Below are 21,797 nucleotides of genomic sequence, written 5' to 3'. Positions count from 1 at the left end.
TGTGGTTGGCAACTTGTTCTGTATTTAGCCACCCCATCGTAATGTCGTTCTGGTTCATTTGGAGATCATCCAATTCCGACTAGCTATTCTTACAAAGCCACTTAAACCCGCTCCTCATCTACAAACGAATGGGTGCGCATCGCAGGAGAACATTGCTTCTCCAACGGGCGGGCCTGTTGCTCCTCACTCAGCCCAAAGTATCCAGTATCTTGTCCGATAACTCCACGCACCGAGTTGACCACAAGGAAAATTATGTATATAGTTCAGTAGTATAAATATGCTCTGCGCCTTACTTGTAAGGGGAGTCTTTCTTTCTTTCTTCTTACTTTCTTCGTCCACTACCAAATCGACGATTGCTCAAGAGTACTGTGACCTCAGAGGAAGCTTTCGTTCCAACGTGTTGAACGCCGTCGTCCGCGGCGTGAATGGCTGAGCGACCCCGCCTGTCCGGGGCGTGGGCGGGACGCCGTGCATCTCCCAGTGGCTGTTGCCCTTTTGGGCAGCCGAGGCGCCCGAAGCGCTGTCCTCCTCCTCGTCGGACTCGTAGAAGCTCTTTTTCTTGTCGGTTGGGAGCATGGCCCAGATGTTGAGGCCCAAGTTCACCAAATATATCGTACTATAGCAGGAATATGATGTCAGAGAGGAACATACTTGACGATGGGGACACCCATGAATGGGAACTTACAGCATGATGATGGTGGCGGCAAAGGTGCCCTTGGCCAAGTTGCACGACTTCTGGATGCTCTTGTTCGGGACGACGCTGCAAGACTTGGCGATGTACCAAGCCGCAGGGCTGGGCTTGGTAGGGTCCGCGTAGTCGGGCCCGGCCTGGCCGTAGGTGCTCGCGGCGTAGAGAGCGACAAGCGAGATGTTGAATACCAGCGCAAGCAAGGGGTACCAGAGGTGCATGATGACGCCGATCATCTTGACGATGAGGACGAACAGGCTGATGACGGAGATGGCGACATTGAAGTTTGTCAAACTGGCTGAAGTGTAAGCTACTTTGCTAGCTTCCTCGGCAGCGTGCAAGACTTACGTGCTGGTCCAGACGAATGGTATGTGCGGCAACGGCTCATAGTTGGCGTAGGCGTATAGTACGATGTTGGGACTCGAGTTGAAGCCCATCTGCTCGCCGGCGCGCCATAACTGTGTCCGGTATAGATCCGGCTGTGCGATGCCGAAAAGCGCCAGGACGGCGACAGTCCCTAGCAGCTCGAGTATCATCACATACCACATCGCCCTAATCGACCGCCATTCCCGGTGCAGGATTCTGTAGCCCATGGTGGAGGTCGCCGAACAGCAGGCCCGCAAACCAATGGGGATAAAGGTGTACGGAGTGAGGCGCAGGCGTGTTTCCCTCTCTCCTTCTCGTCCAACTCGCGATTAGCTCCGGCGTATATCGAGCCTCTGCGAGGGGATACCCCAAAAATTCGTGGATTGTCAATCAAGAGACTTTTTGTCTTCGCTGGCTGCCAGCAGTCGGAGGAATTTCTTTTACATCGAAGAGCTTTCAGCGCAGGCGAAGAGAATAAAGAGAGAAAAAAGGAAGCATAGGCTGGGGTATCACGGCAAGGAGACGGCGGCAAAGATTTCCAGCAAGGCACGCATAAGACACGGGGAGAGGAAGAGTCGGGGGCGGGCGGGAAGAGATGGCCTCCCGCCCTTTAAGGCCAACTACCAACCAACTGGACGTCAGCCAACTGACTGCAATAGCGGCGGAAGGACGCGCTGCAGGTCAATCACGGATGGGATTTGCATGGTGATAGAGTGCTCCTCGAGGCCAATGAGATTGAGGTCTCACGCAGGCTGTAAGCGCCGACTCCAAGGAAATGCCGGGGAATTTGAGTGGAGACGACCAATCACGACCCCGTATGTAACCCTCGGCTTAGTAGTGTGCTGGGATGGATGCGAATAAGGGACTCGCGAGATGCAGGGCGCCTCATTTGCCAGAGCCAATGAACGCCCGCTTCACCACCAAGTCCTGGGTGCTGTGCATCTGTCGGACTCAGCGCCGAGCCCTCATTGGCCCGGTCGCATTGCACACCACCGCATCTTCCAACCAACCTTTCCCGCCCGGGCCCCCCTCTTCTGTCTCTGTCTTACCCAAACAGGCTCGGCAAGTGGGAAAGCTCCTCCCAGCTAAGGGGGCCCTTGACCCCGAAGCGCTGGGCTTCGAGTTGGTGATGGGGGCCCCTGTATGTAGCGGCAAGCGCTTCGCACCTCGCAGATGACTGCTGCCAAAATCTGATCAATCGTTGCACAATGACACGATGGTGGAGCAAGAGACACCTTATGAGCGCATTTTGGTGGATCGTTTCCATAAGGCAGTGCGCAGTTGCGATCACAGGCGGGTTGGTTGTTTGCCACGGAGGGCTGCACGCAGTATTTTCAAAACGGAACTGGTGTTGGCCTCAATTTTGTTGTACAGGACGACCAAAGATAGAATGTTGCATCAAATGGAATGGGCACATTACTAACGAGGCCAGCTTCACTGCTACTTACAGTTTGGCAGCGGTTACAGGATGGATTGACCATAGTGTCGGGTTTAGCCAACTATGCCAATTCATCTATATGTTGCACTGCACGAAGATTGTAGGGATCGATTCGCGTTTGATTGAAGGCATCCCAAGACCTTTGGGGGTTGGGAAGGGAGTACGAACCCCTCAAACCCCAAAGCCTCGCAGTTCACCTTACTTAGCGTAGTTCTATATTTATCCCCACTACCCTCCATCAAGCTCACAACTTGACATGCTGCTAATAGCTTGACCGCACACACACATATATATTTTCAACAGTTGCCGGAGAATCGGAAATATCTTCAAGGCTGTAGCCGAGCTGCGTCACATGGGCGTGGGAATCTGTAAGCTTGCGCCGCCTGCACTTTGTCGATCGTCCTGCAACAGGTCAGAAATCTAGCACCAGAGCCCTCCTGTTGACCTATTTTGATGAAGTGGCCATTTCTTCTGGCAGTACGGAGTGATTGTTATATATATGATATACAGGTATGTATCTGCATATAACAAGGTATAATTGAAGCCTAGCACACCGCAGACTTTCGTTAATTAATGGAATGTGGTTGTCGAGTTGAAGGGATGTTTTACCCCGCCTTCATTGCAGTAAGACATAAGCAGATAAGGGGTATATTCCGTTTCGAAATGCTAGAGCCAATGACCATCTTCGAGGTTTCCAACAAAAGGACTACAGTGAAAATTATGAATCAGTATCGTGTCAGACGTCGCCTCTCGATCTGCTCGTACGGCGACAGAATCTCACAGGCGCAGCAGGGCCAAGCCAGGAGCTTGCCAATGGAAACGGTCATTTCCCATGGACAACCCGTACCGTACCCTGCTAACAGCAAATATACGGTCGATAGTTCATTAGGGTCCCCGTCAGTCGATGTGCAAGTGGATGGCGCATATAATGGTACCAAAAAAAGACGATTTTCTGATACGACATGATATGAGAGGTTGGCGGTAGCCATTTTAGTGAGTGGGGTGCCGTCGGTACAGTGTGTGCTTCTTTACATACTCACGTCAGCTATGTCTTGAGCAGTATAGAATGGCCAAGGTGGGTTGCCATCTTATCAGCCTTGGAGCTGAACGGCGCGCTCCTGGCTCCTGGTTGGTCATGGAACGTTCTTGCATGGATTCCCGGGTCCGTGGTTCTGTTCTGTGGCTTCTGCCCGCGTGAGGGCGGGCTGGCCTCCGGCCCTGATTTTGGTTCCCACGAATTGGTACTGGGGTGCCGTGCGACCGACGGCTTGACCTCCGTGCTTGGGCGTGCGACGACGGCTTGGTCTCGGCGTGGTGCAGAGACTGGTCCAGACCGAGCAGCTAAGCAGATCGACGATCGCATGCATAGAATTGGGCCCCCCTGATGCTAGTATCCAATAAATGCATGCCAGAATATGGGCACCCCGGATGGGGACCCGAGCCTCGGGTGGTCGGTCTCTGAGTTCAACGGAGGCTGGGAGGATTCGCCTACGTGGTGTCGCAATTCCTGGCTGATGACGAGATCAGTAGCTGAGATATATTGATGCTGTCACATGAACCTATACTGGCGCAAAGCCCTATCGTGGCAGACTTGCATGAAACGGGAGCATTGGTGGTGGAGCCCGATCCGAGTGAATGGGAATTTATAGGATTGCCATGTCTGGCGCGGATGGCATTTGGGCACGCTTACGTTTGCAACTCTGCAATATTTCTACATGCCTACCTGTCGCACACGAACAAGACACAACACCTATCGTGGGTATCCTCGGAACCTGGCGATGCATTGCAAGTCGGCAATAAGGTGGGAATTACGTCGAAAGCTTCCCATATGACTCTTGTAAGAAAACCTTCTTTAAACATGCCACTCAAAAAAATTATAGTCCCGTCCATGGACACACTAATAATGTGCACAAGCCCATGATGCTCCTCGCCAATACATAGAGCATAAGCGGATGCAATTGAAGTTCCCTTATCTATGTACCAGAATTTCTAGAAGGAACCAATGCTCCATGGTGGTGCTGACAAATGATGCGACTCGCTCAACTCACCCACGAGTCGACGATAGTGTTTATAGGGACTGCACTGTACATATTGGCAGCCACACGATACTGTGCTTACCTTAGCTAGCTTTAGTGCAAAAGCCTCATGACACAGATCGGTAGAAGATCGACACAGTCCCCTATGACTTGGAGGAGCTGCTTGATCTGACTGCATTCTTCCGTAACCTAGTGCATGGTGCGGTGGACGCGGTGAACAACTGGTCTCATCCTACGAGTGCCTTATTGTACCGCATTGCGAAACGCAGCGCCGTTCAATGCCTCACTCCCCATGTAAACGAGTAGGAGTAATAAGTGTTTCTATTCCGTACGTACGCTCCCTATGTGGCTGACTCCCATTGGGTTGGTAATCGCTGGCAACCAGGCGAATTCTCACAGGCGCAGAAGGGAGTACAAAGTAGGTCGCACAGCACGCACATGGTAAGCCGGTAGCGATTATGAGCCACTTTTTTAGAACAGCCTGGACAATGCCGATCAATACCTACCCTTGCACACACTTCACCGAATTCATTGCGCTACCTTTGCTGATCAGCGGATGAAGTTTCAGGCACCTTGCCCTGCAAACGTGCAAAGGCTGTTTGTGTTTTTCTACGAGATCCTAGTGCTAATGGCCTTTTTCTCTGTCTTTTTTCTCCTGACCTGCCGATTTTTGTCTACCTACACGTATCGGATTGCGAAGCAGATGGCTCATAGTCGTCGCAACCGGATCCCCTAAAGACGTTGAGATCACCATCCTTGGCCCGCGCATTCTAGTCGCTTGCAGATTAGACGTTCACTGCTACTTACTTACTACTACCACTACTAATCGCAAATCTGTATCCCACATACTCATTACATACCTGCTTTTGTTACATCCTTCTGTATCACTTGCCATCCAATCCCATACCAGCCGCTGCAAGATCCACACAGTCAGATCTTGATGGAATTCTGGAGCATACATACGGCACTTGAACGTCCCTGCAAATCGCACCAAACGAAGCCCACATTTTCCATTTGATCCTCGGCTGAATCAAAGCAGGCGATTGCTGCTGCCCGAGCTACTCTGCTGCTACGGAGAAGCAGGCCTCTCACCAATTGCTTGACCTCCCACACTACCTGGCTCGGGCTTGGGCTGCTCGGCTCGGTCTACCGTATCTGGGTTACAGTCTGGGTGGGCAAGTATAGTGGACAATCCGCTGCTCCCCCTACTACCAACGTACCAGTCGAGTGGGTTAACGGACGATTGCACTACTTTCAGCATAGATCGGAAGTCTTCTTTGCATCCATCGTACATACTAATACCCATCTATCTTGCACCCGGTGCACCGCGTCTATCTCCTCCCCCCCGGTAGTTGACGGCCCCGTTTAGCCACAGGTTTTGTCCACTATCTTACTTACTTGGCGGTTGACCACCCCCCTAGGCGGCTTATGCCCAGGTAGTCCGACCCAAAGCTTCTTCCTGCTGGCCCCCCCTCTCTGCCGCGATCTTTCATAAGCGAATCGCACACCCAAATCGTCGATTTCCCACGCTTACAGCAGCACACTGACCCCCCCTTCCAGCCAGTCAGGCGGATCTTGGGGTTTGTGGCCGTTCAGATGTAAAAGTTTGTGACAGGGTTTTCACCGCTGGCTTGCTCTATGAATCTGGACAAAGCCCCAGTCGATTTTCCCTTGCTTGTTAGCCGGGGGGACATTGACGTTGCCACGACGGCCGATTCCTCCTCCCTCGGCGCTTCTCCCACCCATTCTGTCGCTACCAACAATCCAAAGTCCCCCACCACAGCCCGACCCGACAACCTCCCAATCGCAACCTCTGCCGCCGATACGGCACCTCTTGTGCCTAGCCCCCTGTCACAATCGGCCACTCATCGGCAACAGGTCTATACGGACGCGATCGGCAAAACCCACGTTAGTAACGAGGTGGTGGAAGAGGAGTGGGTGACGGAGGTTAGCCGCTATGGATTAAGTCCCGCCAATACGACACAACAAAGAACTGCGCCTTTGGGCGACCAGGCGACTCGCCCTTCTATCGTTACGACAACCGAAATCGATACGGCAACAACCGTGGGCTCGTCTCCAACAACAGTAGTTCATTCCTCGGCCAACACACTTTTGTCGGTACCCGGCAAGCGCTCGCCAGATGAAGAGGGATCGGATCTCAGTGACCCTAATAATTACACGAGCCAGCAGCCACCGACAAAGAGATCGCGAACCCGCGCAGCCCCTCCGCGTAGGATCGACCTCGGCGAATTCGCAAAGCCAGCAATACCCCCGAAGCTCGAGAGCGTCACGTCGCCGCTGTTCTTTTCGCACAAGCAGAAGCCTCTCATGATAAGACCCCCTAGCTTTTCCGGCTCGGAGGCTGTAGGAACCATGTTGAGGAGCGTCCGGGATTCTGCTGAGGTGACGACACTCAAGCTTGCGCGAGGAACTGTCAGCTCGGCAAGTCCCGCAAGGTCTTCCAGCACACCTGGTAGCTGGTCATCTATTGATGCGGCAACCCTTGCCAGAAGCCCAGACGCCCAAGCGTCTTCGCCTGCGCAACAGTTATTGCAAGGCATCGGCATCGTGGAACTCCTCGAAAGAGATGACCGTCCTACTTTCATTGTCGACAGCGCAAATGCATTCAGCGCTTCTTCGCCGGCCTTCACCGTATTATATGCCAACCCTGCTCTCCAGGTTTCCGACGGCATTCGCTATTTGATTTCTGGCGAGTTTCAGGATGGCTCGGACGCTAGGGCCGAGTTTGAGGGTTTCAAAACCTGGGTCAAGAATGGCGGCACCAATGCCGAAGGACTGGACTGCTTCATGCCGTCTTTCCACTATGGTGGAATCGAGTGGACCTGCTCAGTCATCAGAAACCGCTTCAGGTTCGTGAGCGCCAATAGAAGCGCCGCTTCGATAGCGCGCACATCGCCAGAGCCGCAGCTCGAAAGAGAGACAAGTATCGACTCTCGTACGCAGGGTGCCACGCCAAATGCCCAGCCAAAGACACCGAGCGATATTGTGGTTCCGGATGCCCCTGACTACTTTGGCACCCTTGCGAGCCTCGATGAAGACGAGCGAACCCGCTCAGTTGTCGGCAGTGATTCCGGGGAGCCATATCTGATGCGGCGGAATAGCGATTATGCTTCTGACATTGTTTCGATACGGACGGAACAACCATCATTTGACTGGACTAGGATCCCTTTGACTGAGGACCTCCCTCAACATATCATTTTTGCCCGGACCAGAGATTGGGCGTCGACACCTTTGGGTCCCACAGAGACATGGTCAGCCGATCTGCGTGCCATGGCTAACATGGTTATGGGTAGTCCACATCCCGCCGCAATGTACTGGGGCCCCGAGTTTATTGCGATTTACAACGAGGCATACGTGCCGTTGGCAGGCAAGAAGCATCCCGCCCTCATGGGCCAGAGCTACAAAGAAGCCTGGCACGAGATATGGGACGAGGTCGCCCATGTTTTTGAAGGGGCCTGGAAGTCGGGGCAGGCTACCATGAAGAACGACGATCACTTATTAATCAACCGCTACGGGTTCGAGGAAGAAGCTTTCTTCTCGTGGTCCATAGTACCGTTAGTAGGTGACGAGGGATCGGTGGTTGGCTTGTATAACCCTGCATTCGAAAATACGCGGCGCAAAGTTGCAGAGCGAAGAATGCTTACATTAAGGGAGGTTGGCGAGAAGACATCGTTGGCGCGTGACGTGAAGAGTTTCTGGAGCCAAGTGCAACAAGGCCTAGAATTCAACAAGGAGGACATCCCGTTTGTGATGGTGTACTCCGTATCCGACGATTCCGAAAGTGACATGTCGTCGATGCACTCTGGAAGCTTGTCGCACCCCCCTCAGCTTGTTCTTGAGGCGTCCCTTGGTATTCCTAGTGGGCACAGCTGCCTTATCAGTCCCTTGGATCTCAAAACTAGTGTTGAAGGCTTCGCTCCTTACATGAGAGACTCTATGGCACAAGCAGGCGTTCCAATCTTGTTATCCAAAGATGACGGAACTCTTGCAGAAGATCTCATGATCGGCTTCGACTTCCGAGGGGATTCTGGTGACTGCCAGGCCATTGTGATCTTCCCGATACACCCTACTACCGGAGGCGACAGCGTCGTTGGTTTCATCGTTATTGGCGTGAACCCGCGCCGACCTTACGACGACGACTACAAGCTATTTATCCACCTCCTGTCCCGCCAATTGGCTACCTCGATGGCTTCCGTGGTCTTGTTCGAGGAGGAGATCAAGCGCGGACAAAGGGCAGCGCGTTTAGCGGCGCTCGATCGCCAAGAATTGACGCAGCAATTGCATCTGCGTACTCAGGAGGTGGAAGAAAGCGAGCTTAGGTTCACACGGATGGCCGAGTTCGCACCCGTGGGTATGTTTATTGCCGACCATGAAGGTCTCATCAACTACTGCAACGAGATGTGGTGGGAGGTATCACAGCACCAGCCGAGGTCTGAGTACAATGTGAACACTTGGATGGATAGTGTCAGCGATGAGGACAGGCCAGCACTCGAGCAGATCTGGAAAAGAATGCTCGATGACAAGATGGCCATCACCCATGAATTCCGCTTTAAGCGCTTACGCGACCATTCCAGTGGCGCTATTAATAACTGGGTGCTCATGAGTGCGTACCCTGAGAGACACCGAGATGGAAGCATCAAGGGTATATTTGGGTGTATCACCGATATCTCGCAGCAGAAGCTGGCGGAGCAAATCCAGTACCAGAGGCGCGAAGAAGCTGTGGAGCTGAAGCGGCAGCAGGAAAACTTCATCGATATCACCAGTCACGAGATGCGTAACCCACTTAGCGCCATTCTCCAGTGTGCCGACGAGATATCGGGCACATTGGCGAAGTATCGATCACTGGAAGAATATAACAGCGAGGTGGCGCGCCTGAAGGTTGCTTTAGAAGGTTGCCTCGAGGCCGCAAACACAATCACACTTTGCGCCAGTCACCAGAAGCGTATTGTCGATGACATTCTTACCTTGTCAAAACTCGACTCCCAATTGCTTCTAGTAACGCCTGTCGATGTGCAACCTGTGGCCGTGGTTCAGCGTGTGCTCAAGATGTTTGAGGGCGAACTGAATACCAACTCCATCCAGATGAAGTTTCAAGTGAAGAATCGCTACTTGGATCTGGGCGTGGACTGGGTCAGACTGGACCCCTCGCGGCTACTCCAAGTGCTAATCAACCTCATGACCAACGCCATCAAGTTCACGAACGCGCGGCCGGAGCGGTCTATAGTCGTCACCCTGGATGCTTCTATAGACATTTCAGAGAGGACCGATACCGACATCAGCTTCTTCCCTAGTGATCGCCCAGGCACCTCGGAACTCACCGAAGGTGCGGACTGGGGTAAGGGCGACAGGATCAATCTCCACTTCTCGGTCCAAGATACCGGACGAGGATTAGATGAACATGAGAAGAAGCTCCTATTCCAAAGGTTTTCCCAAGCGTCGCCCCGGACTCACGTCCAGTACGGTGGGTCTGGTCTAGGACTATTCATCTCTCGCATCCTCACGGAGCTTCAAGGAGGCCAGATCGGAGTTGATTCGGTGAAGGGCGTCGGTAGCACCTTTTCATTCTATGTCCGGAGCCGTAAGTCGGGGGGACCGGGCGACAAGCAAGCTGTAGCGACCGCGCCACCCCTGCAAAGGGCCCCCGGATCGTCCACGACTATCGAGAACCGACAGCCGAAGCTCATAGCCAAGGCGCCCATCATACAACCGATGTCACAAGCAGGCGCATCATCGCCAAGTACCCCAGCACGACCAGCAACATCGACACCATCTGGAGGCCAACGTGTCTTTGATGTTTTGATTGTGGAGGATAATCTTGTGAACCAGAAGGTGCTGCAGAGACAACTACGCAACAGCGGCAACAACACGCAAGTAGCCAATCACGGAGGCGAGGCGCTGGAGGTGCTGAAGAGATCGAGATACTGGACTGGTATGGAGAGGACAGGCAACGAAATCTCGGTTATCTTGATGGACCTAGAGATGCCTGTTATGGACGGCATGACCTGTGCGCGTAAGATCAGGGAGCTGGAGCGGGAAGGCACCATTGTCAGTCACATACCCATCATTGCTGTTACAGCATACGCAAGGCCGGAGCAGATCGAAGACGCAAAGGCCGCAGGAGTTGTAAGTCTTTATTTTTTGGGTGTCCCCTTTTCACCCGTCGTTTCCCTCCGTATCCAAAGCATCTTGCTAACAAGACACGCGCAGGACGATGTGATCTCCAAACCGTTCCGTATGCCGGAACTGATACCACGAATCGAAGAGTTGGTTAACAAGTTCCCGTCAACGAAGTAGGAAAAAGCCACTGCTGGATGGTGTTCTTCCCCCCTTTCTCTTCCTGTGCACATCATTATCGAATTCTAATGTTTGTTTACTATTGCATCACGGGTTGCATGGCTGCCAGGTCCAGAACTGGCTTCCAACGGAGCATATATTTATGGCAAGGCGTTCAGGAGGCGGCAAGATTTGATGTGCCCAGCCAACCAGCAGGGCACCAAAATGGAGTGTGATGAGCACGCGGAAGGATATCATGGACTGATCGCTTTAAAATGTAATAGAAGCAAGGGGTAGATGCAGGGCGACCCTAGGCATCTAGCTAGCTGTTGGGACTGACTGGCCGTTGAATCAAGTTACCCGCACATAGGATTTGCGGGTTTTGTATATGAATGGTCAGGTACTTGCAGTCGTAGGCCGAAGATTAGGCACTTAGCAATGGAATGCTTCAAAAGCCCCCAAAATGTCGAGATGAAATAAGAAGTTCGCAGAGAACCCTTGTTTGTGTATGCGAGTAGTTATATATTGATATGTATGCCAAGAGAGCCTCAGTTGTTCTTACGTGGCCATGACAGTATAGAACACAGTGTGGTAGATCAAAAATACTGTCTTGGTCAGTGCCATCAGCTAGTAACCTACTGCATCCTAAGTTCTCACCGGCAACAGTGCTTTCTGGGGCCATCAAAGTTCAAGCCTCAAGTTTGACGGGCCCTATCCAATTCGAACATGCCCTACTAGACTGATCCGGGGACTTAGCAATATTATCGAGAACCACGATTCCTCCATTCCCTCATTTTGGCTCCGGGTGCCAGCCGAGCAATGGCCGCGGATGAGAGAAGTGCATACAGCTCGCGCTTGACAGCTGTCTGGTAAGTGACCTGACTGACGTCGTGACCTTAACGAATGACCCCCTGAATATGCATGCGCCTTGCTTGGGGTCAATCCAGACATATATAGTACCTACACATCAATACCCCATGCCACTGCACCTGTTGCGTCTACGTTGATACTGACCATCTATGATTGCAGTGTTCTTGCGTGTTTCTTTTGGTTACATTACTCGGTGGACAAACATTCCTTAATTGGTGCGTACAAACGGATGTCCAGCCTACCTCACTACTTGTCCGCCCGTTTTGGCCGTCACGCTAACCAGCGCCGGGCACAGACAGACCAAGACTCTCGGCTTTCTTGCTGCTGTCGATATCTGGCGCCCTTGCTTTCTCTGCAAGCTTCTTTTCGAAACGCCTTCCCGGCAATGATGGAAGGTTCGGTATGTGATCAATTGGCCTCCCAGCCCTCTTTTTGGCAGACATACACTTACCAAATCCGAGATGCAGATTCTGGTGCTCCCTTCAAGAGCTTCAGGTCGTCGTTGCCACAGCGGCCTCGCCGCTTCTACCTTCCTTGCATCATAATTCTTATTGTGATACGACTGGAAATTCTCCAGGAGGTTGTGTACGATTTTCAGTGCACGGCTCAGGGTGTTGAGGTATGTCCACAGTCAGTCCATGAGGGGCTCTGCTCATCATCAAGTTGCTTCTTTCTCTGACCATCCTCACCCCAACCTTAGGTCTTCTTGCCCGTATTCCTGGCAGGATATGAGTTGTTGTTTGGGAAGAGGGCACCAGTGCCCACATCCGACGAACCCGAGGATCCCTGGATCACAATAAGGGAGGAGTTCACGCAGTGGGTCAAGACGTCCCAGCTCTGGCTTTTCAGCAGTGTGCTGGTCTTCACCATCGGCGTCTACCAGTCGGCCGGCTTGGCATACGGGTCTTCCTACTTTTGCTCGCCTGTCTTGGACGAGCCCCGCTGGATCGTCTTCTTGCAATGGGCTGGCGTATCCCTTGATGCCGTCATTTTGGTCATGTCCTGGAGAGTGCTCTCCTGGGCCAAAACTACCAAAAGCCGACTGCGCATACTGAGTGGCATATTGGCCATCTCGTGTCTCGGTTCGGGCGTCCTGTGGGTAGGTGCCCGTATTGCCCAACAAGGGCCAATATTGGACAGGCAGGCTGTGCAATACGTCGACTCCTTATACATGTTCGATATTCTAAGCACCGGCCTCGTTCTCGGCGTGCTCTTGATCGCAGCAATGCTCTGGATCGTCGAGTCGGTGCCCCTCGAACCAACATCCATCATTGCATATATCGGCGGTACAGCAAGTACGGTGCGGCAAATTTTCTTGCTTGGGACTTACCAACAGACATCGGCAGGGCCCCCGCTAGTGGCGCTGTTCACGATTACGGGAGGCTTTTCGATATTCGCCTACGCCAACAACATGCGCTCCGTGGTGTACATCAGGAGGGGCTTTCTGGTATTGTTGATGGTTGTCCTATTGATTGCGACAATCATCACCTCAGCCGTGCGCAATAGGCCGGCGCAGCATCATCCTGTGGACGAGTTCATCTACAAAAACAGGGTTGAGTCGGACCGGTGGCTCCGTCATGCGAGTGTCAGCACGACCCTCCGAACTGCCGTTGAGGAGTACAAAGAACGGCACCATGGCCGTGACCCCCCGCCTCGTTTCGATCGGTGGTTTGATTTCTCCCGACAGCGAAATGCCGCCATTGTCGATATGTATGACCAGATGGAGAAAGACATACTGCCGTTTTGGGGGATGAGCCCTCAAAAGGTGCGAGACGCGATAGAGAAAGCCAAGGGGCTGCCAGATATCGGAGTGGTTACGGTACTCAGGGGTAAAGCCTCGCACAATGAACCGGCCGACCCTTCTCATCAGATGATACTGGACGATCTGGTCTCGATCATCTCCACATTCTCGGAACACCTGCCGGAAATGTCCATACCGGTCAACTTGAACGAAAGACCACGGGTGCTTGTCCCACACAGTGACGTTCGTCGGCTCATGCAGTCCGCAACTGCACCCAAATCTAAATTTCTGCCTGCTATGATGAACAAACGCGACGCTGGCAAACCCGAGGTGGCGGACGACCAGGCCGCTTCCAACATCGAGCTGCGTGCAAATTCAGAGACAGGATCGTACGTCTCGGTAGAAGACTTCCATCACCTCCAATCTCTGGCCTGCCCTCCAGGGTCCAAGACGAGAGCAGGGGTCAGCTGGAATGCGCGAGACCTCTGTACTTCCTGTGCCGACCCACACACCCAAGGCGTATTTGTTCGCAGCTGGCGAAAGGCACTGGATCCATGCCATCAACCTGACATTTTCCACCTTCACGACTTCCATACTATGCCACATCGTTCCGAGCTTCACCGGGAACTTTTACCCATCTTTAGCCGGTCGAAGACCGACACCTTCAACGACATCATCATACCTTTGCTCCGCCCCAATGTCAAGCACGAGCAGGAAACGACCACTTTTGATGATAAGACCAATGCGCTCTTCTGGCAGGATGAGCCCTTAACGGAAGTCATGACCCACCAGTCTTTCCACGGTGGTCAACGTAGCCGGCTCGTCTATCTCACAAACAATGCTAGCGCCGCCGACGAAGGCCCGCTGCTGGTCGGAGACAATTACGGCAAGGACCTGAAGTTTGCCTATGAGACGGTGAAGACGAGTGAAGCCAACGACTTGTTTACTATCAAGACATCCTTCACGGCGCCCGAGAAATGCGAGGACCAGGCCTGCCAGCTAGCCCAAGCCCAGTTCGGCTTCGTAGGACCCCCCACCGACCCAGAGGAAAAGCCCGACATGGCGGTGGACCACCGCTACGTGATGCTCCTCGACGGGCCCGACGGGCCCCCGCCCCGCCTCCTCGCCGCGCTGCGCTCCAACGGCGTCCCCTTCCTAAGCAGCATCTTCCGCGAGTGGTACACGGAGCGCTTGATGCCCTGGACGCACTTTGTGCCCGTCGACCTGCGCTTCCACGGCCTCCACAGCACGCTGGCCTACTTTGTCGGCCTCAAGGACCGCGGCCGCGTCAACGGCCGCGAGCGCGACGCCATGGCCGACCGCGTCGAGGACGCCCGCTGGATCGCCGAGCAGGGGCGCAAGTGGGCCGAGAAGGCCATCCGCCGCGAGGACATGGAGGTTTACCTGTTCCGGCTCCTGCTCGAGTGGGGGCGGCTGATCCAGGATGATCGGGACACGACGGGATTCGTTTTGCTGAAGCAAGGGTGAGTGGGAAAAAAAAAGGAGGTTTCTAGCATTTTGGCCGTGATAGAGTTATCGAAGATTCGAAGAGAGAATATACACAGGAGGTTGTAATATTCGGTATGTATACTATACATAGATATATTAGACTGTATCAGAGACAATCTGAGGAATGGAATGGATCTCTGTTTGCATGAAATCCAATCGCCTACAATGAGGATAGGAGAAGAACCTAGTCCATAACTGGTACTCTGTAAATGTGCTTGTAGATATATTGCTACTGCTATTTCTATTAGGAGCAAACTTTAAGTGGAACATAGGAATCACAGCAGCAAGACACAGCATCCGAAGAACAGGGTGGAGAACAGAAGATGAGATAGATCATGAACGAATAACGCTTCGTCACACACAGAAGACAAGATTGAAGTCCCCAGGTAATAAGACATTTCTCATAACGTTATCATCGTCGTAAACCTCATACACTAGACGTAACAAGTTTAATAAAACCCCTATTCATCCGCATCTTTTCCTCCGCTGAAAGAAAACGAATCAAGGAGTAAAGGAAATCAGTTAAAACCGCCAACGCCTTTCTCTTCCCTTTTGTTAAGCCTAAAAACCCCATTAAAACCCAGAAAGCATATCTGAAACCGAGCGCCATGCCATAAGTTTCTGTGTGCATGTGTGGCTGGCTCGTTCATCCCCAGATATGTAAGAAGAAAAGGGGGGTTGCCAATCTTAGTTGTGGCCAGGCCTGTTCCAGTACTCGGAATGCGCCTGGGCCACTTGGCGAGGATCGGGTCTGTTGTGACCGTACGACTGGTCCTCGCTCCAGCGATGATCGCGGTACGCACCAGCATCGCCGCCGCTGGCGCCTTCGCTCATGCTATTGCTGCGCCGGCCGCTGAACCAGCGCTTGATGCTACCACGTCTCGCCGGCTTCGGCTGCGGCTGCTGTGCTTGATATGGGCCCTCGATGCCGGCGTCCTCGCCCTCGTATTCGTCGTCGTCGATGGCCGCTTCATCACCGTAGGGGTAGTCTCTCGGCACTGCTGCCGTTGCTACTGCCGCTGCTTCCTCGACCTCTTCGTCGTCGGGATCTTCCCCTTGGTACTCGTACTCGAGCCTCGGGACCAGCAGACGGTACGGCACCGTGATGCCGGCGGGGTCCCGGGCGTTGACCTCGACGTTGAGCGTGATCTCGAGCCCACCCTCGACGTCGACCTCGTAGCGCTGCGGGTTCTTGCGCAGCTGCTTGGCGCTCAGGCCCGTCGGGGTGCGGTGGAAGGGCCGCGGTCGTTCCATGCCCTCCATGCCGGGCGGCGGCGACGGCGTGTAGACGCGCATGGTGTGAGCGGCGGGCTGGGTGTACGACCGCTGCGGCGGACGAGCGGTGAAATACGCGTCGTCGCCCACCTCGAACTCGGACGGGTGGCCAGCGCCGCCCCGAAGACCCATGCGCGCCAGCTTGTCGTTGTTGGGGCCAGCGCCTTCCATGGCTGTGGGCCGGTTGCGCCTCTGCTGCTGTTGGTGAGCCGGCAGCGGGGCCGGGGGCGGCGTGTAATCGTCGTACATGGCCTCCTCACTGTAGTTGTCGTCACCCCAGCTGCCATTGATGCCGCCATCGTCCCGCTTTTTACTGGTAGAGAACCGGCGGGCGAAGAAGCCAGGCTTGGGTTCAGCCGTATCGCCACGACCGAGAGACAGGGTTCGCATGAGCTTGCCTGGCCGCTTCTCCGGGTCGGACATTGATGCACGACGCGACAGGCTGCGGAATAGCCCTCCACTGCTGGCCATAGGAGGCCGGGAGCGGTCCTTCTCTTCGAGGAGGTCAGGACGGTATGCTGGCCCACGGTTCTTGGAGGACAACGAGAGCCTCCGGAAAATGTTGGTCTTGCTGCCAGCGGGCGTGGCATCGAGAGTGTACTCCGAGTCCTCAGGCGGCGGCGTCGAGGGCGGTGTGAGCCCTGGGACATATTCGCGGATGGAGCACCAGTTACGGTGGGGAAGAAGATGCTTGTTGTTGCGCGGCTTCCCGTCTACGCCAGTGGTGAAGAGGGGTATCATGTCTTCGTCCGTCTCCTTGTCGAAGTGGTGGATCTTGTTGCGCTTGTTGAGGATATCTGCCATCAGGTCTGGGGGAGGGGTGTTGACAATGGCCGACGAGACAATGTTTGGCATGTAGCGGAAGTCCTTGTGCTTAGCAAGCTTCAGCTTGGGGTTGGAGTAAAACTGCCCGACGGCAGCAAGGTGGACGTCGCCACTGAGGATAGTCACGCGCACAGATTTGTCCGCAGCCAGATCCTGAAGATCCTCAATGACATATCTACGCTCCTCCTTGTGGTTCTTGGCCGTCCAGTGATCGTCCAAATCGTCCAGGACCTCGACACCGCCATCAAAGTTATTCAAGAGGTTGCCGAGAAGTCCTGCTTTGCCAAGGGCCTTGACAGGGTCCATCAGACGTGACGTCAAGCTAGAAAAGGTCAGTGAACAATCATATATGGCTGTGGGCTGGAGGTTGACTCACATATTCTCAAGCCAGACCAGCCGCGGGTAGGCAATTGGCACGCCAAGAAGAACCAACAAATGCCGGGTCTGACCTTTGGCGATCTCGGCATAACACCTGTCGACGATTTTCTTCCAGGTGTCTTCCCTCACAACTTCGTCCCTCGTGCGCTCCGTACGCGCATCGACTGCCAGGAGGGCCATTCCTGACCCCAATGACATGAAAAGACTGCGGCTCAGCTCCTGAATATAGGGGCCAGGCTTGCAACCCAGGACCCAGCTTGGTTCGGTCTGCTCAGTTTCCTCCATCAAGCTTTGATGCTGGAAAAGCATGTAGTACTTGAATGCTACAGCGCCCAAGCCAGAAAAGACTGGCGATTTCATGAAGTGATCCGGATACGAACCAAATCCGTCGATTATGTCGTGGTCGTCATACATGTTGACCATCGGAATCTGTGAATTTGCCAGGCCGAACAGGCCCTGAGAGAACCACATGGAGTAGCGTTCAAGGTAGAACTCTTCCACCTCGTCTTGCATCTCCGGGGTGAAGGGTGCATTGTGTTTGTGCAGCGGGTTCTTGATCATGAGCCAATCCTGGAAATACTTGGTCTCCCTCATTATCGCATCGTTGTAGATCTGGTCGCCACCACCGATCATGACATGGAACGGTCGGGTTTGGTGGTTGTTCAGAACGTCGCGCCACATTGGATCAGGACCGCTGAAGTCATCAGGCTTCACACTTGCACTGAAGCCGTTGCAGCTGTGGAACATGATGTTCATGGCCTGGCCCCTTCCAGGGACCCAGAAACCCAGCGAGGGCCCTCTGTTGATCCGGTAGGCAATGCGTTGCTGATGTTCCCGGAGTTCCACTTCGATATTGAACCGCCAGAAGGTGCAACCACGCTCTTTGTGAAGTTTGAAACCCCTGATATCTCGGTATTTTCCGAGTTTCTCTCCGTCCACCTGTATGCGCTTTCTGCGCTCCGTAAACGAGCCTGGAGGGGCAGGCGTACCGTCAAAGTTCGGCGCACTTCGGGTGATCTCGAAAAGCCCGTCATCGGGCTCCAGCATCGACATATCCTTCGCCTCCTCGAGGTGCTCCACAGGCCTGACATACATGGTTTCCCCCTTTCGTCCCAGTTTTGGTATACCCGCGATGGGGTCGACATATTCTGGTTGCAGCGCTTGCCCACCGCGTAGTTCTTCCGGGGGTGGTGGCAGTAGTTCGATGGGTTGGACGAAGAGTCGCAGTATAGGGACGATGTCGTAAGATGAGTCTGCGTCTTGGGTAACGATCATGACGCTGCCTCTCCAGATCTCTTTGTCCATGACTGTACCGTTGCGGTTGTTCCTTGTGGGCGTCTTCTCGTGACGAAGCCCGCAGTATCGCAACAAGGGGCCGCACTTCAGGTGCAGCGGTGGCTTAAACCGCGTTGGCGCCAGAGTTTCGTCGTATTCACCGTCGAAAGCTTCAGCTTTCTTGGGCCTTGATGACATGCTGCCTCTCCGCCCTGATCTGCCCTCCCACCAAGGCGCGTCGGAAGGCAGATCAATCTCAGATGGCTCAGGCGGTGCAGGCACTTCAGCTGTGATGTCCAACAACGCGCCACCCAGAGTGCCAACCGTGCCCTTTCTCCAATCTTCCAGGTATGCTGGCGGCCGGTACAGCCCATGTCCCGGTTGGAGGCTCTCATGGTGCATGAAGTCGCGGAAGCGGTAGTGCTCAGGCTTGTCCTGGTCGTCTTCCGCATGTAGAGGCGTGCCGTACGCCTGATCAGGAAACTTGACCGACTTCGTAGTTGCCGGTTTTGGTGGCACTGGCAATGGCCTAACACTTGGCGGAGGCCGACCATCTGGTCCTAGGGAGACGGATCGATTCACGCCAATAACAGGCGCCCCTGCTCGCAACAGATCATCATCGTCCACCGCCTCCATAGTAGTATAGCTCCTGTCTCTGCCCAGAGGTCTCTCATAGTCATCATCCTCAAAGGCGGGAGGTCTGTGCCCAGCCCAGCGCGCCGATTGCAGCATCTCCTCCGGCTCATCATTACGACGTTTGACCGTGGGAAATCTCTCTTCGGCCTCTACGCGCCGGCCATACCACGGATCGCCCGGCGGGTTCTTCTTCAGCTTGTTGCTGCCATTGCGCGTCAACGAGATTCCGCCACTGGGCGTGGTGTTTGGAGATGGCGTGGACGATGCAGCGTCACCTCCCACGGGCAGATTGACATCGTTCTTGGCAGCCCTCTCGCGGAAGCTTAACTTGCGTTGTGGGAGATCAGACTTTTCAGACGCAGGGATATTGCGATTCTTGGGCACAGGGATCTGCGATCTGGGTGTCGAGGGGGTTTTCGCGAAGGCACTTTTCGTCGCCGATGACGGAATGGCTTCGACGGGATCGGTGACGACAACTTTACGCTGGTCCTCTTGACCGACCGACGCTCTCCGATTCCTGAACCGCACTTGCTGCTGGCCTGGCTGGTATGCTTGCTGACTGACACTACGACCGGTGTCGGGTTGAGCGACAGCAGCAGCAGCGTTGGCAGCAGCCTTCTCTCTTGCACGACGTTCGGCAGCCTCAACCCGTGCTCGTTTCTCCTCCTTGGTGATGCTGTCGAGTGTCAGCTCGAGCTTTTGCAGGGGCGATCGGTCGTCTGCAAAAGGTTGGCGCTGCGAGCCCCGCCTCCTCGAGGAGCTGGGGTCGTCGAAAGCCATGCCGGCCGACTGTCTCGTAGAGTGTGTTCTAGGTACGTCCCCTCTTGCCCCGGAATTAGCGGCTCGTGCTGCGCGCCTAGCAGCGAGCTCGTCCTCCTCATCAAAGTCCTGGCGCGAGGACTCTAATTCGGGATCTCCGGGCTGTCTCGCATAGGGGTAGTTGCGATGTATATCTACATCGGCATCCGTGACTCGTGTTTGTGCCATGGAACGTTGAAGCGCAGACGGCGGTGGGCCCGGCTGACCTGAGGCGGTGAAGGTGTAAGGCGAGGCACGGCCGTTGCCATACGGGTCTTTGTAACTGCTCGGAGGTGCTCGAGGTACGTCGGGCGCGGCAGGAGGTGTCGCTCTGGCAGTGTCGTCTAGCAAATCGTCCTGGTTGCGCGCACTTCGTCTCTTGCGCCGGTCTGCTACGTCGGGCGGAGGCTGGTGGTGCGGATAAGACTGCGAGGACGGGCGAGGGGCGAGACCAACGGGATTAAAGGTCGAAGCTACGGGGGAGGCAAGGGGGCTATATGAAAGATCGGTGGGCGCATCGGTATGAGAAGTCTGCAGGGAAGTGCGGTTCGACCTGGGCTGAGGATGGCTGGTAACGTCGAGCGACTGACTGCGGCTATGGGACGGACTATAATCGTCGCCGCTACTTCGACGGACCTTGCTAACGGGTAGCTTGCCCCAGTAGGGAGCGGGCGCTGGACCTGCCATTCTGGGTGCGAGCCAGAAGATTCCGGTGGGCTCGGCCAGCAGAGCTACGCTTAAAGAAGGTCAGGCGAAGCTGTGATTGGGTATCAATACACCAGAATCGCTATGGTTGGTCCGGCTTGTCTATAATTCGTGCGCTGTTCGGTGCTGGATGGGCGGACTGGGCAGACTGGGTAGACTGGGCAGACTATCAATGGGGCTTTCCATAGTAAAAAAGATGGATGCAATGCCAACACACACACGCGCGCGCGTCTCCGCTGCCGGCTGGGATGCCCTTTTGAATGCAAGCAATAGTAAGGGACGGATTATAGGTTGCGTGTACCCAAGGGAAAAGGAAGAGGTTGACATCGACGACTACCGCTCAATGCTCCAGCTTCCGGCGGGACATGGGGAGTGTGCAACGAAGCTGGTTGGGTGGTTTGCTTGCTACCCTGGCAGGTACCATCGACCCTGGAAGAAAACCTGCGATTTGTTTGTGTTCAGAGGCGGGTAGATGCTGTTGCGGGTCCCGTACCCCTGCTTGGGGGATAATGATAGCTTCATCTTTGGGGACTATATTCTAGGTTCTAAGGCCAAGGACAAGAAGAAGAAAAGCCCGCAACGAAGCGAGAAGGTCTCAGACCCGACGGCTGGGACAATCGGGACAGGCACAGGAAAGACATTGGCTATCGCCGCGAAAATGGACTCCTGCAAGCACTTTGCCCGACGAGGGTAGTTGCAGCTAGCCTATCATAACGAAGATGGTGCCTGCTCAACTTGATAGAAAAGCCGGTGGTTGGCAATCGACAAACAAACGCTCTACTTTTTGCAATGACGACAGCATAGGGTGAGTTGCCATTCTTTCGCGGAGAAAAGGGAGGAAATATTTTAAAAAGGGACAAACTTCTTGCAGAGTCGCTTTCCACGTTATATTCTGCCATCCCCATAGACTTTTGCGCCTGCATTGACGAATCAATTGACCGGCCCGCCAGCAGATACATAATG

The 21,797-nt window shown here is 54.3% G+C and overlaps 4 protein-coding genes across 4 annotated transcripts; 2 read left to right on the top strand and 2 right to left on the bottom strand.

The window, feature by feature from the left end:
• Nucleotides 1-357: 357 nt before the first annotated feature.
• Nucleotides 358-1,281, bottom strand: PG985_012359 (uncharacterized protein; the record flags this gene model as incomplete). Its single annotated transcript, XM_066832126.1, has 3 exons — nt 358-616; nt 686-982; nt 1,037-1,281. The coding sequence occupies 3 exons, from the start codon at nt 1,279-1,281 to the stop codon at nt 358-360; spliced, it is 801 nt and encodes a 266-aa protein (XP_066680176.1).
• Nucleotides 1,282-6,166: 4,885 nt separating this feature from the next.
• Nucleotides 6,167-10,843, top strand: PG985_012358 (hybrid signal transduction histidine kinase K; the record flags this gene model as incomplete). The annotated part of the gene is made up of 2 exons (XM_066832125.1): nt 6,167-10,672; nt 10,757-10,843. The coding sequence occupies 2 exons, from the start codon at nt 6,167-6,169 to the stop codon at nt 10,841-10,843; spliced, it is 4,593 nt and encodes a 1,530-aa protein (XP_066680175.1).
• A 1,237-nt stretch (nt 10,844-12,080) lies between these two features.
• PG985_012357 (uncharacterized protein) lies at nt 12,081-14,921 on the top strand (the record flags this gene model as incomplete). Its single annotated transcript, XM_066832124.1, has 2 exons — nt 12,081-12,311; nt 12,393-14,921. The coding sequence occupies 2 exons, from the start codon at nt 12,081-12,083 to the stop codon at nt 14,919-14,921; spliced, it is 2,760 nt and encodes a 919-aa protein (XP_066680174.1).
• A 708-nt stretch (nt 14,922-15,629) lies between these two features.
• PG985_012356 (uncharacterized protein) lies at nt 15,630-20,816 on the bottom strand (the record flags this gene model as incomplete). Its single annotated transcript, XM_066832123.1, has 2 exons — nt 15,630-17,364; nt 17,419-20,816. 2 exons carry the CDS (start codon nt 20,814-20,816, stop codon nt 15,630-15,632), a joined length of 5,133 nt encoding a protein of 1,710 aa, XP_066680173.1.
• Nucleotides 20,817-21,797: the final 981 nt, after the last annotated feature.

Source organism: Apiospora marii, assembly GCF_038362585.1.
Source record: "Apiospora marii strain CBS 49790 chromosome Unknown utg000009l_segment0_segment0, whole genome shotgun sequence".
NCBI lineage: Eukaryota > Fungi > Ascomycota > Sordariomycetes > Amphisphaeriales > Apiosporaceae > Apiospora > Apiospora marii.
Note: the sequence above shows the minus strand (reverse complement) of the source record. Positions and strands in the feature narration are given on the sequence as shown.